The sequence below is a fragment of the Typopeltis vanoorti genome, chromosome 3, assembly GCF_054136105.1.
Source record: "Typopeltis vanoorti isolate ZY-2024b chromosome 3, IOZ_Tvanoo_1.0, whole genome shotgun sequence".
Lineage (NCBI taxonomy): Eukaryota > Metazoa > Arthropoda > Arachnida > Uropygi > Thelyphonidae > Typopeltis > Typopeltis vanoorti.
In genome coordinates this window covers 80,799,450-80,820,172 of record NC_143551.1, presented here as the reverse complement: position 1 = coordinate 80,820,172, position 20,723 = coordinate 80,799,450, and the positions used below count along the sequence as shown (strand labels likewise).

At 34.1% G+C, this 20,723-nt stretch overlaps 1 protein-coding gene across 1 annotated transcript in view; it reads right to left on the bottom strand.

The window, feature by feature from the left end:
- The window catches only part of LOC150108314 (uncharacterized), a 220,779-nt gene that overhangs the window by 141,355 nt on the left and 58,701 nt on the right, over positions 1-20,723 (bottom strand). Inside the window, exons 10-14 of the mRNA XM_090390443.1 lie at positions 18,141-18,273; positions 11,793-12,049; positions 7,727-7,874; positions 5,898-6,046; positions 4,921-5,050 (exon numbers count right to left, since the gene is read on the bottom strand). Coding sequence (XP_090246569.1) covers positions 4,921-5,050; positions 5,898-6,046; positions 7,727-7,874; positions 11,793-12,049; positions 18,141-18,273 — 817 coding nt within the window. The remainder of the gene's footprint in view (positions 1-4,920; positions 5,051-5,897; positions 6,047-7,726; positions 7,875-11,792; positions 12,050-18,140; positions 18,274-20,723) is intronic.

Below are 20,723 nucleotides of genomic sequence, written 5' to 3'. Positions count from 1 at the left end.
AAAATAGCTGCCAATGTCCCGAATTAAAAACCCGTAACACATGCAAAATACCTTGTCACTTACATAGATTACTACCTTAAATGGACAAAACACACAGAACACCTACATACTAAACTCCGCATCGTCGCAGCAAAACTCTTCCAAGTAAAAGACATGATTCCATATAACATAAAAAATACTCCTATATCACGTTATTTGCATATTGCTATCCAGGTAGTATAACACTCTATGCAAAAACATCAAACAGCCATCTAACGAAATTAGAAACATTACATGGGAAAATTGTTTCAACAGTGATTTGGATGTCTCATATACAATAGTCAATAACTGAACTGCTTATGGCGATACACAGAATCCTGAGCATAAAAACAACTTAATGTTACTAAGGAATTACTTCAACAACATCTGTCGTAACAACAGAGACACATATTGCACAACACGACCCACAACAACTCTTTACATCCTTAGACCCTTCAACAACTCATACTGTTCTACAGTTAGATCACATCTCGTACCCAAGCTACTCAACAACCTACCACAAAATTTAAAACACAGACAATTACAGAACATTAAAACACAAACTGTGGAAGTTATACCAACGCTGTTTATATGGTATTAATACCTATATGCAAACATACCATATAGCATTAATACCTATATATACCAAACAACATAAACAGTGTATGGTAATCCCATTGTCTTCATAAATGCTAACCCTAGCTTCGAATTAAGCGAGATGAGCCAACCTCAATCAACTAATTCTCATAATCACTATTATCATAGTTGTTATTAATATTGCTATTATTTCACTAATGAATACTAAACTCTTCGAACAGATTGCAATGCATTCATCATATAAGTGTAAATACCTGAATGATATAAATTTCTCAGTCAAATTAATATTTATAAAAAAAAATATTATTATTGTCATGATTGTTATTATTTACTATATGTTTGTACTAAACAGTAATATGAGGTTAATTGTCCATCTCTGTATGATCATATTTTGTCAAACTTTGTGGAAAAAATGCAAACTTTAACACTCAAGTATATTTCTTTGTGTAACTGTGAATTACAATAGTAAATTATTATTGTATTATTATTATTATTATCATTATTATTACATGAAGTATGCTGTTATATCAATGGCACGTTATGCATATAGTAAGGATATTAATCAGAATCTGTTCTTTAGTGACATGAAAGAAAATGCAGTATTATTGCTTAAATTTTACGTTATATGTTTGTCATTTATCTGGCAGACATAATAAAGTGTTAAATAAAATTATACGTTGTAAAATATCTGTCGTAAATATATAATACCGTATATATTCGATATGCAATCCTTCTTCGCACAGAAGTTGTACACAGTAGAGTCCCACCTTAAGATTTGTTTATATACACAAGTTTAGATGCATATAACTTATGCATGATGTTCTTGTAAGCAAATATGTACATATGTATGTAATATAATGTAAATAGTAGGGATGAATGTCCGTGCGGTTAGCCTAGTGTCTTTGCGCTTCGCAACCATATATCTGGGGAAGGAGTGTCCTGGGTTCGATTCCCGTCGCCGACGCGAGAATCTTAAGTATCTTCCTCAGCCATAGTCAAGTTAGCCGGTCTTGGGCGTGGACAGCAGGGTTTTTCCCGCAGTTTAGCTGGGGGTTTTCCTCTCGCAAGCAGGCAAACCGGCCCCGTGAACACACGGATCTACAGCCATAAAATACTTAACCCATCCCCCCATGAGGGGGCTCCTCCCCCCAATAGGGTCGGGGGAGAAAAGGGAGGAAACTCTATATGAATAAATAAATAAGTAGGGATGAATAATAAATTTTGTGTGAAAAACAATTTTTGAAATAAAAAATATGATGTGTTAGTTGTATATATTGTACATACACTGTGTGATCATGCAGTCATATTTCCTTGTGTAATTGTGAATTATAACAATAAATTATCATTATGGTATTATTATTATTACTATATCAGTTGCACATTTTTCAAATCATCATGATATCAATTATGATATGGTCTTGAATCACATGACGAAAAATGTATTGTTATTGCTTAATTTTATATTATATGTATGTAATTTATTTGAGACATAATATAAACAAATTATTATGTGACACTTCCAAGGAGTACAAGGGATGACATATACTCCAAGGAGTATATTTCACCCTTAACGTGTTAGTCCCGATATCATATCTTGGCTAAATAACTTAACATAATAGCAGTGGCGGCTCGTGCATAAGCACTGCGACACCCTCAAGGAAAAAAGGAAAAAAATAAATTTTGTTTATGTTTATAAATAATAACGATGCTTACAACATTATATAAATGCAATACAACATGTTAAAGGTTACAGCTTATGTTTTGACATTGATTGAATAGTTAATAATTGGAATTGTTCGATTAACGCTTTAGATTACGAAACAAATGCACTGCGATCTAACGCAGTGTCGGAATTATCACATTCGGCCAATTGCAGCTGGACTCGCAGATATTCGTTTGCGCTTCTCATTGCATTTTACAAATGATTCCGACACTGCTCGTTTGGGCAGTGTATCGTATGCTTGCGCGTCTTATTCTATGAGATCCGAAACTTTTATTATTGGTGTGTGTGTGTTCGTGGTGAGGGTGAACCATTTTTTGTAAATCTTATTTTATTTTGTTAAAATAACATGTATTATTTATTTATTATAGATACAAGGTTGAATTACGACGAGTGTCACTGTTGAAAATATGAAAAGAATTATATTTTTTCAATTATCGTTATACGAAACAAATGCACTGCGATCTAACGCAGTGGCAGAATTATCGCGCCAATTGCAGCTAGACTCGCCGATATTTGTTTAAACTTGTCATTGCACGTTACAAGTGATTCTGACATTGCTCGTTTGGGTAGTGTCGCTTACAGATAAATTGTATGCATGCGCGCGTTATTTCTGTGAGATACGAAAACTCTTATTATTGGTGTCTGTTCGTAGTGAGGGTGAAATATTTTTTAATAAAGCATTTTCTTAATATGTAAATTTATTTATTAATAAATTGGTTACTGATTAGGAAAAAAATACTTTTCTTTATTTTGTATATGCAGCACCCCCACCCCCACTTAAAATTTTCGCCGGTCGCCACTACATAATTGTCTAAAACAAATTATATATAGCTAGCTGTAAACTCAGAAACAGAACCACAAAAGAACTCACACATCGAAAGGCAATCGCTGTAGATTGCCTTTCGATGTGTGATTGACTAAATTGACTCGATGAGGAATGAAGACTCAAAACCTCTTCGTCTGTTGCTTTTGATTATACAAGGCAAAATACAATCTGCCAAAATTGTATCTTCTATAATGAATACATAATTAAATTAGTCCAGGCCCTAGTTTAATATGATAAATGAAAGAAATATCAATGAAAATTAATGAACATTGAAAATTCATTAAATATAATTATAAAAGCATAGAGAATTCACAAAAATTCAGTGAACACATAAGATAAAGCGAAAAAGATAACAACAGTGGAAGAAAACGTGAATTTACACACACACACACACACACAGAGAGAGAGAGAGAGAGAGAGAGAGAGAGAGAGAGAGGGAGACTTCTGAAAATGGAACACAACAATTTAAATTTAAAATTCTTAACCAGAATCTACATAAATGAAAACTATAAACAGACATTATACTAGAATATATGTTTACATGTTAAAATGTTAATCTAAACAATTGCTGTATACTCTCTCTCTCTCTCTCTGTGTGTGTGTGTGTGTGTGTGTGTGTGTAAATTCACGTTTTCTTCCACTGTTGTTATCTTTTTCGCTTTAACACAGCAGATGTTACTGCTATACCATATACTTTAGTGAACATACTGCTTCAGAAGCAGTTCTATTTACATGAAGATAGATAATTCATAGTGGCTGCTGCTGATGATGATGATGATAACATTCCTCTATTTTGTGTATGAGTCTGAACGAATATCTATCATTTAAAGATAACACTAAGCGAACATTTGACAGCATTATCATAGTATGCTGTTATTAATGTTACATGTTCTTTAATTCATTACAAATATCCTGCATAAACCAGTTTACCCATAGTGTTTCGCTGTAAGCTCAAAAGTCGGGAACTAATACTAAGTGATCTTACGGGCAATTCGATATCAAAGAGTTTTTGTTTATTTATTTCTATAATTCTTCTAAAATCTTTATTATAGATAATATGTATACATATAAAACATTGTTCCCGAGGATTCCTGTTTTGTGGAAATTAAGCCAAAGAAAACTCATATACCAAGATTTTATTAATTTCCTGGTGCTTTAAATTTTGAAACCTAGAAGGAACCCAAGAAGAGATCGAGTGTGCAACAAAACTTATGCTTACAGCTCAAGATACTGCAATGTTTAGTAGCGATCAATCTAAATCCTTTTGGATGTCCTGAAGAAAACACAATTTCTTCCGAAGAAAAAAACTCTCATTCATAATATTCCCGGGCCTTCCAGTTTTGTGGAAATTAAGTTCAAGAAACCTGTCATATTTACAGACCAACATTTTATTAATTCTGCTGGTACTTCAACTTTTAAAAATCCAGAAGCAACCCAAGAAAAACGTTGAGGATGCTTCAACAAAAGCTTTGCTTACTGCACAAGGAACTGAACGAATTGTGATTCACCTGCTTGAGGAGACAATGCTTTCATTCTTAATGTTCCTGGACCTTCAGCTCCTGTGGAAACGCATCATCGAAAAGTGTTTCCTTTGAAGAAGATTGTATTAGAGAATTTAAGTACGAAAGTATACCTGTCTATAAAAGTTTATGTGTATCAGTTACTTTTTTAACAGCCCAGCCAATATTCATTGTTGCATACGTTTGTTTATGTTATTTCACCTACTTTACTAGAATGTGTTCTCTAAAATACTTACATGTACGATTCACCATGCGATAAAAAATCATCATCGATCGGAATATCAGCAAATATAAATGGAATGCATGCTTTTATAAAGTGATAATTCAAACGCTCAACGCACTGTTCGACTTCCGTTGTTGGTTTTTCTGAAAGTGAATAAAATGGAAAACAATTATTAAATATCCCTGTGAGTCAAATAAACAATGAAAAGCTAAAACAAAGCTAAAACTACGACACTCAAAATGGTTATCATATTTGTGAAACATTTAAAGCAGTATAATAAAGATAACACATCTTTCATTTCTGCAGTCTGATACCGACAGAACAAGATTAGTTTTCAGCCATTACTAATGTAATTAGTGCTCAAATCAATGAAAACTAAAAATGATCAATAAACTGTATTAATGATTTGATGCATATGGATCTAATTTGAGAACTATTTGAGGATGAGAACTGTTTCAGTGATGGTAAAATTATTGTATTATGCCAAAGGGCACTTTATTGTATACTATTTAGCCAAAGAAAGATTGACGTTTCTAAGTGTGCATATCAAGCGATATAATTTTATAAACGTCATAAGGAAGGAAAATTTTTAAAGGTGTATAGATTATTATTCATCATGGTGTCTCCAGAATCAGAAATGATTAGGAAGTACATCTACTAGGAATAATAAAGTATTTCACCAAGCGGTTTAAGCCGTCTACCATGTTTGGCTGGCATTTCCTCATTTATTTATCGAGAGGCTTTGCCAGAATCGTTCGTAGTCGCAGATTACTATTAATTCATATTTGTTACAATACTCTTGTATTATGTCATTTAGCCACTTACATTCTAAACACTTTCTAATGGTGTTTGCCTGCTTATTTGAGAGAGTGGATGGATGGATGGATGGATGGATGGATGGATGGATGGATGGATGGATGGATGGATGGATGGATGGATGGATGGATGGATGGATGGATGGATGGATGGATGGATGGATGGATAACTTACCTATACTCTTGTCAATTAGGTTCCTAATTGGCTTCTGTAAAACAGTTTCTAGTAGATATCCAACAGCCTTCTCATATAATTTTCTTTCGAGGTGATAGCATTTTTGATGTCTAGTTTGAAACATGCATTCATAGGTTACTGGTATGGTTCTGAAAAGAATAAATGGATTAAATAAAGATTACCATATTAATTTAGCTAATTAAGACAAGAAGTAAAAAAGAGAACAATTGTACTCAAATTATTCGTTTAATCGGTTAAAAAAGGCATTATTATATTTTACGCCTCATGAGAATTAATAATTTTGGGCACATGCAACATGCACATGCACATTCTACGTGTGAACTGAGTTACATCGGAGAACGATAGCGGTAATTAAAAAATGGAACACAAATTAACAGACATCTGAGTTTGAATTCTACATTTGCGATTATTTTCTTTTCTGTGTTCCGACTGGTACAGTTTTCAGTTTCAAGAAATAGAGTAACCAATGAACTCAATAACGAAAATAAAAGCAAATCTAAAAATTACAAAGAGAAGTTAAAACCCTCTTGAAGAACGGCTACCTGCTCTTGACCCCCGACCACGCGTTCCAGTTACTCTTCCTAGACGTTTTCCGACTGAAGCTACAAATTATTGATAATGAAATATACAGACGATCTTGCGAACGACAAGCATGCACATGACGGCTAATAAGGCAAATGGCCTTGAATTGCTCTGCACCATTTGGGTTAATTTAATTTACAAAATACCGCACATAATTGTATGCAAATAGATTAAAAACTGCTGTCTAGGTCAATGAAGAAAAGTATCAAGCTGGAGTCAAGAACACGGCAAAAAGTTCGCCGAAGTGATTCAAATTATATTTCAATCCCCTCAATGCTCACATAAGGATCTTGATCTGCAAACTCAGTTGTATATATGTATATATATATATATATATATATATATATATATAAATGTATAAATGGACTGTATAAATGGATTGTTTGATCGAATTAGTCATTTATTTCATATGCTGAAAATTCAAGGATTTGAATTCTTTTTTTGTTATTATTAAATTAGATATCGTTTTTTAAGTTTCTTAGTTCAATAATCATATAATATTTCACACGAAAGGAATTTGAGATGAATTTTCCGGCGTTCACAATGAAACTTCCACTTCATTTATTAATATGTAGATAATTCGTTAAGATCTTTGTTAAGAGAAGTAAGAATAAAGCCTATAATCTTCTCTCCGGATATGTATAGGAGCTGCTTGGAGAAACTGTATTTGAACAGCTGATGCAACAGACTCTGAGGATGAGCAAATACTGCTAAGAATATGAAACAAAGAATCATTTGATTATTTATTGTTGCCCCATCAAAGCTAGGGATAGAAAAGGGAGTTAAAAAGTTAGATCAGAAAGAAAGTTACATCAGATTTAAAAATTTAGAAATAAAATAAGGGAAAACTAGGTCCTGGTTTCGAAACCTATAACTTCCATGTCACATAGTAGCGTGGCATGGAAGATATAGATTTCGACTGACTAGACTATTCCTCTCATTTATTGAAGTTCATAAATAGATTCGACCAATAAATTTCGTAAGAGAATAGAATAGTGATAGAATATTTTATATTTCTATCAGGATTCTGCAGTCATTTTGAATAAAGAAATATCATAAACGTCTTATAAATAATTAAGTAAATTAGTTACTGAATGCTACTCGAATACTAAAACATAAATACTTACATATCCACAACGTCATTCAGTCCATGACTGAATGACATTGTGGATATGCTACTCGAATACTAAATAATGCTACTCGAATACTAAAACATAAATACTTACATATCCACAACGTCATTCATTCTTAGTAGTAATCCACTGTTCTCAAATAATCGTTTCTGAGTGCAATGTTGAAGCCTATATATCCATTTCTTTAATGATTTCCAAGCGCATACGTTCAACTCTTTGTGTTCTTGATCTTCATCAGAATCTGGCATACAATGAAAATTATTGGCTCATTCTTGTTTTCATAAAAGTGCATGCCAAATATATAAAATAAATATGAATTCCGACTTCACAAAAGCATGTATTCAAATTTTCTCATTTACATGACGGATATGAAAAAAAAATTGACATTTGTCAGAGGAGAAACAATGTAGTAGTTTCTCTGGGGTAAACACAATTTGCATAACGAACATTAACTATCTGCAAGTTCCAATGTTTGGAAGGAAAAACGAAGGTTACGAAATTAGTGTATTACGTTGTTGGGTGTGTTTTTTGACCGGTTTTGCGGAATGGCAAATCCATGTTTCCGGAGGGAAAAAACCTATCACTTACGTATAAGACAAAATAAATGACCTTCAATTGAAACACTCTTATAAAATTTCTTTGCGTCCTAGACAGGATCCATTCGAACCATAGGGCATCATTCCTACCGACTGAGATGCAGAGGCTGTTATCTACAGCGCAATATTACAAAAAATGATATACATTGTAATATCGTTATAAGATTCATTGTTATACTTGAATACCCGATATTAATTCGAATACAATCCAAGAAAAGTAGTTGAGTAGTCAAGTACACTTCACTAGTAGTTTCGTGTGTTCATGAGATGTTGTCAATTGGAAGGTCATTTGTATAAGAGGTTGAAATGGATGGTGTTAATTCATTATAGTTCGGACTAATTATTGTTGATGATATGAACTTAGTTGTATATAGAATTGAAAGCAATATAATAACCATTTATATGCTTTTTATGCATGTACATAAATATAAATACACTCGGGTCTCTTTTTATACGTATCTTTTTTATGCGGTGCATATTTCATGCAAATTCAGATTTCCCCGTTATACATAATGAACAACGTGTTGCAGCATATTCTGGGGTAACGTGTATTATGTAGCGTGAGTAACGTGAGTGTTTATCTTTTCATTATCGTAAGTCTAAATTTTGCTCATTTTTATTTTAAAGATTTAATTTGTCCCAATGGAGGAAAAAAAAGCGCCAAAGAAAAGCAATTTCTTTGGAAATGAAAATTGCAATTTTAGATCGATTAGCAGAAGGAGAGGAATCTACGGCGATTGGTAAACATTTCAATTTAGGGGAATCTACTATAAGAGCAATTAAAAAGAATGAAGTCGCAATAAGAAAATCTGTCATTTCTGGCGTAAATAAACCTAAGTGCCAAACTATCATCGTACTCAAGAGATGTTTTATTAGAAAAAACGAAACGAGTGCTCGTAATTTGGATTGAAGAATTAACTCAAAGGAGAATTCCTATAAGTGGTTATTTAATTAAACAAAAAGCTCTTCGGTTTTATGAACACATGAAGCAAATGGAGCCATTTACTTCCGCTTCCCAGGCTGATAAAGAATTTTCGGCTAGCAAAGGATAGCTAACAGGGTTTTTAAAAAGGAATGCACTTCATAACGTGAAGATTACAGGCGAGGTTGTAGCAGCTGATGAAGAAGCAGCCAAAAATTTTCGAGAGAAGTTAGCCAAAATTATTGAAGATGGTGGATATTGTCCCGATCAAGTGTTCAACGCTGACGAAACAGGATTGTTTTCGAACTTACATTGCAAAGTCTGAGAAAAAAACAAGTGGTTTTAAGCCAATCAAAGATCGAGTAACGTTGTTACTTTGTAGCAATGCATCAAGGAATCGAATGCTGAAATCCCTCCTAGTAAATCCATCTCTAAGACCACGTGCTCTAAAAGGCAAAGATCTAAAACAGCTGCCGGTACATTGGATGGCTAATACAAAGGCCTGGATAACAACTGCTGTATTTACTGAATGGTTCAATAATTGCTTTGTACCAGAAGTGGAAACATATATGAAGCAAAAAGCTCTCGATTTTAAAGTTTTATTAATTGTTGACAATGCACCAAGTCATCCGCATTTAGAACATCCAAATATGCAGGTAGTGTTTTTTCCACCCAATACAACAAGCATTATTCAGCACTAGATCAAGGCATAATTGCTACTTTCAAAAATATTACGTTAAGCACACTTTTCAATTTATATTGGATAAACTAGAAAATGAATCATTAACAGTAACTGACGTTTGGAAAAAAATTTCTATATTGGACTGTTTAAATCAGGTTGCATCTGCTATCGCTGAAATATCACCACAAACTTTAAATGCCTGCTGGAAAGTAGCTTGGCCTGAATGCGTTGCAAACAGTGCAACCATTCAAAACATCAGCTGAAATTATTACTTTGGCACATGAAATTGGTAGAGAAGGTTTTGATACATTTAGCCAGAATGATGTGGACGAATTGCTTGTGGATAATGCCTTAACTGACGATGATATTATGGGATATCGATTAACTTTAAATATCGTCGAAGATCCAGAAAACGATAGTGAAGCGGAAGAAAAACCTGTCCCCCTCAGTGCAAATATAATTCGAGAAGGTCTTGAACTGTGCAATAAATTGGAAAATCATTTTCTTGTTAATGACACAAATTCTGAACGAGCCTTTAAATTCCAATGTGAGTAAGCTGAAAAACTGCATGTCTGGATATCGCGAGCTGTATAAAAACTTAAAAAGCTGTATAAAAAAAGTAAAATCATCATCGCAAAGTTTAATCACCGATTACATTATCAGAAGAAATAAATCAGCACAGAATGAGGGTGAAGCTACCTTTGTTTGTGAAGAATCATTGCCTTTACCATACAGATCTGATGCGTTAACTCTAACTCTCTTCTGGTGATGAAAGTGATTTCGAACCAGTTCGCAAACGTTGCGGAATATTGTCTAATAGGGACGATAATTCTGATGAAAAAATGTAAAAAAAAAATTGTTACTTTTCAATAAAATTAAATGAATAAAGCTTTAAAACAAACTTAGGCATTCTTATTTTCCTGAATTTTTATAACGTTTTTTATGAGATTTTAGGTTTATTTTAATTCATTGCTTCGGTTTTATGGGTTTTAGAAAATTATGAAACGTATCCCTAATTTTTCAACTTAAGTTAGGTCTTTTTTGTGCGATTTTTTATACGCGGTTTTCTGTGGAACTTATCTAACGCATAAAAATGAGATCCGACTGTATATATTTATGTGTATAATTCTTATATTTATGATACGAACTGTTGGCTTTATGGAGACAGTATATGTCTGTTTCATTAAAATTGTACATTGGTGAGATTACGAGTAATGGTGGTGGTGTGGAGGGTCGTTAGTTGTGAGTTTTACACTGATGAAATCTTTAATTTTCCGATCTTGCTTTTGCTTTTTTTGCTTTTTACACTTTACAACAGCTTGAATAAAAAAAAATCTTACACGAATAGAAGAAAAAAAACAGGTTAACTTTTCTCCGTGTGTGATAATTAGAAAAAATAGAAAACTGAAAGTAAAGTAATTTTCTGCTTCGAAAAAAGTAAGCACTGCTTCCAACCAAAAGGACATTTTCAAAATTAAACTGTAGAAAAACTGTTTTTTATGAATAAACTGTTTACATAAATTGAAAAAAATTTATGTAAACATATTTTATTCACAAATTTATTCAAATTTTGTTTACTTCGTTATATGAAAAAATATTTTAGGGATTCCACTATAATAAAAAGCCTGGAAATCAGTGATGCACATAATGACATGAAGGAGAAGAAATATTAGACACCAAACAGTGTTTGCTAGAAAAACATTGAATGCTGATTCGAATAGACGAGCATGGATTCTGATGTCTGGAGAAAAATTAAGATAAACTGGAACTACAGACGAACAGTTCTTAGATATATTTTTATTAATTATATTCCCACTTCCTCTCTCATTCACTCGTCTGTAATAAACATGGCCGTTCTAAATAAAAAAATGGCTTTTAGATGTGAAATGCAGAAAAATAAATAAATAACAATGAAAAACACACATACAAATTAAACACATATTTATTCTTTTAATTTACCTCTTCTGTTATTTTTATCTTCAAAATTGGCGTCTTCAATGTGCTTCGGCTTATCAAAAAGGTGTATTCCCATATCTTTATCTATTAATCCTATCTCTGGGATCAAGTTATTTTGTGCTATACGTCTGTTGGGTGCTGGTAAAGAAGGAATTATTTCTTCAACTAATGACTCCAGTAACTGGCGGAGAATGAAACGTCCATGTGATGTACACTCTCCAAAAGCATGACGTAGACAAGAATCTAACAAGCTTCTTGTCCTATAAAAAAGAGGAAGCAAATGATTAACGATGTTAGGAACATAAATGTCATTATTGTTATGAGTAACTTCATTACACCTCGATATTAATATCATAAGTATAATCACTATTGTTTATAAGAGAATGCATAAAGAATCCACTATATTATTTCATCTATGTACTTATATGATAAAGATAGTTTTTTATATTTTTTTTTTCTTAGAAGGAAACTAAAAACAAATCGTAGATTCATACATTCAAGAATGTATTAAATTATTTACACAATTTCCAAAGACCCCCCTCCTTTCTTGTGCAGAGTAAACATGTTCCTTAAGTTATCCCATCCTAAACTTTCTTACCAAGCTATAATGCTGACAGCATATGCTAATGATATTACAGTCATAGCCTGCCAAAGAGGAGGATTTCTACAACATACAAACAACACACCAACAATACCAATCAGCCTCAGGAGCCAAACGAAATGCACATTAAACCACAGGAGTGTGATGTGGCAAATGGTATATACTGAACCGACTCCCCTATGTCTGCTCACTGGTCTTCTGCAGAGGAAACAAATACTTGTGAGTTTACCTAAGAAACACGCCCTCTTATGTGGATAAGAACTGGGATACACAAGCAAGTACTAGGAAAATGTTGAGCAATACGAGCCACAGTCTTCACAAGACGGAGAGCAATAATTGTTAATCAAATAGCTACCGGTGTCCTTGCACTAAAGATTCTTACTCCATCAGTGCAATTTACCAAACAAATACAGTCAACCATCTATCAATTCATATGGAACCAAACAGGATAACAACATTTCGTACTCGCTTTTTTTCCTAATACCCAACAAGAGGAAATGGCACATAAACGTCCCACCGAATATATTTTCAGTTCTGCCACTAGAGGTCACTCTTTCTCCATTAGCTTAGAAAGTGACAAGTGCCCACGTGTGAGTGAGTCTAACAAATTTCTACAAAGGTGCCATGCGAAGATGGAAGAATTTATACCTCCAGCACAAGTGAAGACAGCATCCCTTCCTGAAATCCTCATGGAACACATCTTCCACAATACGATGGTTAGGAACCTCATCACTGAGAGAGAGAGAGAGAGAGAGAGAGAGAGAGAGAGAGAGAGAGAGAGAGAGAGAGAGAGAGATTTCGTCCATGGAGCTGACGAAACGTGTTGAGTGACATTCTTTCTCCGAGCTTTACCTGACACTTTCCAAAATCCCTCGCAAACACTGGAATACGGGAACCAGGCTGAGCAGAAGCAGACACGCACTGTGAATCTACTGTTCAAACAGCTATGCCTGATAACATAACGGAAGGGGGGGGAGGGGGCTCTAGCCTCCCGAAAAAGATCAGGTGCCTATCTTTTTGATAAAAACTAACAATGCATGGGACTTACACCCTCTATAATATCACCAAAATATATAGCACTCTAATACAACAGTCCAACCAAAGTACTTCATTGGACAATTCCATATCATCCCAACAAGCATCACTGGGATCTACCATATCGTCGATATTCAGTAAAGAATATGGCACAATTCCCTATCCACTCCTGCTATATTAAAAAATTCGACTCGGATCTTTCTGAAAACTGTCTGTTCTGCTAACGAGCATGAATAGTTCGGCATATCTACTTAGAATGCCCCTTTAACACTAAATTAATCCATTCGTCTCGGGAAACGGCAGTCTCAATCTGCGGTTGTCTCCAAACGGAAGAGGAATATCTCAACCTTGTGCACCCAGAGTCGAAAAAACTATTCGATCATCAGTGCGAAAGCAGTAATATACAGTTTCTATCTTCAACACACAAGACTAAATAGCACAATTTCACTGAGAGAGAGCGGCGGCTGACCATCTCCTTGCACCCTTTAAACAAAAGGCGAGAAGTCGTATCCTGCATGAGCAACCTAACCACAGGCAGAACGACACTTTAGTCCTTTTCCACCAAGACTGAAATCCAGAGCATCAACTTCTGGTTGAGCAGGGCGACTCCATCACAACCCACTTTCCAACACAGAGGTAACACCATTTCTCTAACTCACATGAAATGAGAGAAGAAAGAGATTTTTGTGCTATTTAACAGAATAATGATCATCTGTTACTTTCCTGTAAATATGTAACATTGTATCATGTTATGATAATTGTCATTGGTATGAAAAGAGTAATATATAACAACTGTTATCTTCAGGTAACTTGTAATATTACCTTATTTCAACATTCAATGAGTATGTAAACTCTCTGCCTGACTGCAGAGAACCTAAGCCGGTTAATCCTTGTACATAAGATTGTTATTTTTTAATAACAATCTTATGTACAAGATACAATGTACAAAATAAAAAAAAATACTTGACGCAATTTGGTCTCAGTCACTTATGTGCCAATAAACCTCAAACCAACCAATCTCTGATAATTCATTCAAACTATTATAATCTTCAATTGAATTTTGTCTAAATCTTGAACACTATTCGAGAAAATCGTGCATGATTTCCGCTATTAAACGTTATTTGGTTTATGTTGAATTGCCAGGGTCACTATTTTGTTCCTAATATTCATCCCTGTAATCTCAGTATTGGTATAGATTTCGGGTAGGGACAATTAGCCAAGTTACAAAGGGCTTGCGAAGAAGAATTGCAATTGCAGTCCCTGGAATTTTTCGAAGAAAAATAAATCCACCCATACCTTTTCGTTTCACAAAGCGACTTTGCGCAATGACTTTGGGCAATCGTTTAGCCTTAACTTTTTTTAAAAAAATCAGTGAGCAGTCACCAACTGTCATTATCTTCACCAACGTTGAACTGTTTATATGCATGTATACTGATGTGATCTATGGTCGGCTTTGCTGAGTTGTGAAATTCAAAACACAAGTTTCTTTCTGTCAAAAACACCCTACTTACCTTCTGCCTTCTTCAGGAGGTAACAAATATGGAATGGGAAGGGGAAATTTTTCCGCGGATCGGTGAATAGAATCGAACTTGAAAGCCTTTCTTCTGCAGACTGGGTGTCGTGGAAGTTATAAGGAGGGTACGCACGAGTGAATTTTCGTTTTAAAATTTAAATTGGAAACAGTATTGAATATTTTATCGAAATCCGATATAGTAAACTCACTTTTTGGATTTAATCATAAAAATGTTTATTCTCCTAAGTGAATACAAGTATTCTGTACTCTTTAACTAAATCGCATAACTGCTAAAACAAATTGGCTGCGTCAATTGGCTGTTGTATTATCATTCCGAAGTCTTGATAGCGTCGGTAGCTCCAAACTAAACTACTATAAACTACGGTGGATAAAGGCTGTTCGCTGATTTCCAAAAGTAAGTTTAGTCTAAAATAATTTCTCATGTTCCTTTGAGAATGAAATAGAATGAGAAGTTAATTATTATTAATGAGCCCCTGTACTTTAGTGGAAATGGCATTTATACCCACAGCACTACGAGTAAGTCACCCGAAGAAAGACTTGGGTCTTTCGTCGGGTGACCAGAACTGAACTTTTTTTTTTGTTTGTAATTAGAGGACTTTTTGTAAGCTTTTCTACGACCGGCTCTTGAGTTAATCGATCAACCAGGACAATCAAGCACGGGAAGGCGGGTTTTTCGTAGCGTAAACTCAAAGAAATCGACCGTAGAACTCACACTATTGCAGACAATAAATATAGTGTTAGGATTAAAGACCACGAGATGACAGCAGGCAATTTTTAGTCATCTCTTCATGGAATGCCATTTAGAATTAGTAATTGATCATCTATCTTTGATTGTCTACCAGCAGAGAGAGAACTGCCCTTCAGTCTGCAAACGTTAGATAAAGACTACCGGCTATACAATAAAATCTTCCGGCCGCCTACTTACTATAGGGGAATAAAAGACGTTAGTGCAGTTATGTATTTTTATTTATTCATTTATAACTTTCTTCGACTAATATTTTAGAACGGTGCTTGAGGATTTTCTGAAAAACATCCCGATTTCTGATTTCAGAAATCTAGTATACTGTACGTAATTGAGACATATTCAAATAATTTATACATGAAAATATAAGTATTATGTTATTATTTTAGACACAAATAAAGCTTAAGAGTAGCCTTTGCCACTCTTAAACATTATTCCCTCTAGGAAGGAAGTCAGGCTGGTTGCCAGCAACTATTCACCTACCGAAATGCTTAGCGCACTTGACAGAGATAAATCTATTGTTTGCCATTTTCAAAAAATTAGCTTTTACATATGGACTTTGTAATAACCATTTTCAAAACCACGAATGATCTTCTTACAACAGGACACTACAAATCGTTTCTTAAGTGGTTGAAAACAACAACTGTTTCAAACATAGTGAACACATTTCTCAGTTTGTGGAGTGAATCAAGTTTTAAAACATGCAAATTTATGTTTATAAATAACAAAGATGAGCCTCCGTATCCCGATGGAGGTTTCGGAGGTCCGATCCTTTTGCGTCATAGACGGGATTCGAATCCCGTCTATGACGCAAAGAACCTTTATTAATGCGTTTCAATATCAAAAATCAGTATTAAGATCAAAAGCAGGTCTTATTTGGCGGTTGAGAGTTTTTTATTCCACAGGAAACAAGTAACTTTTTTTCTTTCAAAATAGACAAACCTGCCCCATAAACACAGATCTACAAACACAAAAACACGCCCTTAGAGACTGTAGCACAGGAATACAAGCCGGCTGCATTCATTGCCTAAAACCACTAATTAATTTAATTAGGGTTAACGCCTACATAATAGAATTACGTCAATAAAAATGGTGTAAAATAACAAACTCATTTTTGTTGTTAGAAAACAACAAAGAAAATAAAATACAAAATATTGCACAAATCAATAAAAGTAGAATCTCTAAGCTTAACCTGGCGTTGTGTGAAATGGTGTGGTTCATATGAAACGGGCCTGCTGAACATTGAAGATTCGGAATCTCTTATGAACGAGATGATCACAAAAGGAAATATTACCCGACAATAGTAATGATGGAAATAGCAACGATTATTTGGTGATGGAGCTATCGCCATTTTTCAATCAAAGGAAAATTCACATTTAATATACGTAAAGTCGCCTTTGATATGCATTATTGATAATAATATTCGGATTTTCTTAATTATTTCACTATTTATGATATTGTTTATTTTGAGAAAGTGTTTCGTTTGAAACATTCATAACGGAATTATAAACCTTAGGTTTTTTCATATCAAGAGCGATTGAAGTCAAATTAGGAGAGGAAGGTATGTCATTACAAATAAGTTTGTCCTAAATTCCATTTTTTATCATGACTTTCTTTTGTTATGTGCGCTTTGCTATTTCCATTATTACTGTTATTACAGGAGCAACATCAAACTGCAGTTTCAGAAAATTTCCTTCGTCGGTGTACCTCTGTGCAAGATTAATATTTGCAAAATTAATATACATTGAGATGTCTCTGACCACCCACCATTCAGTCACGTCAAAATTAATAAATATTTCATTGATATTTTAGCTCATTTTAGTTATATTTTAAGCGTGTGTGAAGGGAAAATGTATAATTGATTTAACACATTACAGAAGTCATATTTTAATATCTTTGGAATGACTATCTCCCCAGAATTAGAAAACGTACGAATTTTTTTTCATATTTGTAGGTGAAGAAAGTTTTTAGAAGAAAGTCTGAATAATCTTGCAAAGTTAGCTGAACTGTGATGATGAAGTATAGGTTGTGTTGCCATTGAATAAGATGATTAGTGGCTGTGCCTTGTTCCTAAATCCTGACATTCAAAGCTTCCAGAAACAGACAGATGTTTGATTAGGGTTCATATGGGATCAGTTAGTTTACATTTCCAGCATAATTATCTACTTGAGTCGATTAGAGATGTTTGTTAATAAGTTTCATGGCGTTAGCTCTGATGATGCCATTGTCACTCTGGAGAAATATTAGCTGCAAAATATTTAATAAATTAAAATATTCTTTCTATCAATTTTAATTGCTGAAATATAATGATACGCTTATAACTGTCTGGGACATTAATTATCCGCAGAGAGAGAGAGAGAGAGAGAGAGAGAAGTCGAAATCTCAGTTAATGAAAATTATAATAACATAATAAGTTGACACAAATGCTATAAAAATTACCATATAGTTCTTCCTTCAGTTTGGGATCCATTTTCTATAGCTTGAACTACTTGATACATAAAAGGAAGGCAGGAGGGTATACTGTTTATACTAATTGCATTAATGCAATGTACAGTCAAATTCTCAACATATCCTGTAAATTAAATAAAAAAATTAACTGGATAACTTAACACACTAAACACAAGAATGTTTCTATGTTTTTAAAAGATTAATCTGCTGCATAATAAAATCTAGTTAACTCGAAAGCAACAAACTGGAAGCCAGTAGTAGTATTCTATGAAAATGTTTTCTAGGCTAATGCGGATAATTGTCAACAAAATTCACCACAGCAGGTGGTATCCAGTGTTGCCAATTTAGCTCTTTTGGAGCTAGATCTAGCTCTTTTTTTTCTTCCCTAGCTCCAAAAATTTTAATCTAGCACCTAGCTCCAAATCTAGCTCCTTGAGAACTAGTTTCAGCTCTTTTTAGTTGTTTTTATAACTTACTGTTAAAGAAATTCTTTTAAAAGTTTTCGAGATGTTCGCATTGGATAAGTAATCGTATTGAACGTTTGGCGCGAGTATTGTACAAGTTTCAAACGCATGATGACGGCTGTCAGTCAGGTGGTCCAACAGTCTGCCATTTTGTCGCCTTAAAGTTGATAGCACCGCTACAAGTTAGTCTTTGCACAGTGTTCTGGCTGGTAGTTACGATAGTGAGTGGGAAGTTTTCAAAGACTGATCGTAATTCGTTGCAGTAAAGAGTTGTATACCTTTCTTCAAAAATGAGCGAAGAGAAAAATAAAGCTTACAAGCAAAAATTTAGGAGGGAGAGGTTGCAAATGGGAATGTGTAGTAAATGGTTGGGTGAAATTCCTGGTGACGCTACAAAAGACCACTGTAAGTTTTGCAGATGTGATATAGCTGCTAAATATTGTCAGCTTGTAAATCATAGCGAAACTAAGAAACATCTTGCTGCAGTTCCATATAAGGCTGTTCCTATTACAAATATGCTTGTGAAAAAGTCTTATGTGACCCCGAACTTTGAAGGTAGGTTAGCATTATTTCTTTGTTGTCACTTATCATTTAGATCTTTGCAAAACTATCATCCCAGACAGTCAAATTATGCCAAAGGTAAACATGCACTGAACTAAGTGCTCTGTATTTGTAAAGAATATTCTAAGCGAGCATTTTGAAGAAGATCTAATTGCAGACATTGGAGATGAAAATTTCAGCTTGCTAATAGACAAATCGAACGATATCACGAATAAGATTTTAGGAATGGCCATCATTTATTATAGCAAGAAATTCAACAAAATTATGCGTACATTTCTGAGCATGGTGGTTCTAGCAAAGTGTGACACTAGTGGTATTGTGTTTGCACTGAAAAAAGAGCTCTTGACCAAGAAACTGGACATTAAAAATCTCATTGCAATTGGTACAGACAATGCCAGTGTTATGGTTGGTGTCAATAATGGCGTTTATGAACAACTGAAGGCATATATTCCCTCCTTAATTTTAATTAGATGTGTATGCCATTCATTACAACTGGCAATGTCTCAGACTTGTGCAGAATCTCTCCCAAGAAAATTAGAATTTTTAGTTGCCGAAACGTATAAGTGGTTTTCACATTCTTCTTCAAGACAAGCAGAATACAAAGAGATGTATCAAACTATCAACGAAAATGATGCTCTTCTGAAAATTGTAAGCAATCGTGCAACAAGGTTGCTCTCCATTGAACCTGCAGTAGACAGAATTCTCAGCCAGTGGTTGGAATTAAAAACTCACTTAGAAGTCATTAGTGTGACTGAGAAATGTCACAAAGCTCAAATTTTGTGGGAGATGTACAAAGATGAGAGGAATGTGTTGTACCTTTTATTTTTGCATCATGTTCTAGTTCAAGTTGAGCAAGTTAACAAAATTTTCGAATCTAACCGTGCGGATAAGACGAGATTATTTGAAGACCTTTCTCGTTTGATTCACGCTATTGCTGATATCTTAGTGCTACCATCATCCACAGCCGACCCACTAGAGGAAGAGAAATTTCAGATACAAAAGAAAATAACGCAAAATGATGAGTGAAATCTTAGAAGTAGAGCAAGACAGTTTATTCTTGGTCTCTTCAAACAGCTTAAGCAAAGGTTGCCTGATAAACCTGAATATTTTAAGAATGATGTCTTCTTTTTCTGTTGACAATACCTTAAAACATATAAAAGAACCTGTTACTCCCAGCTTAGAAATAATGCTGAATTAAAAGAAAAAGATGTTGCTGCTGCTGAATACGTACAGTACTATCCACTTAAATAAATTGACTAATATAGGAAACATTGAGCTATTCTGGACTGAAGTACGAGAATATAAAGATACATCTGGAATTAATCCATTTAAAGAAATTGCTCAGTGTGCAATAACTTTATTAATACTGTCATATTCATCATCATCATCATCATCATCATCAAATTCCTGCCATGTACCCTCAAGGGGTGTTCAGGATATGATAGTACTACATGAAAAAATTACATCATTACTAACTTCCTATCTACAATTTTCCTCCAAATCAGTCTGTTACTTGTCAAGACTCCAACATTATCAGATCTTATATTTC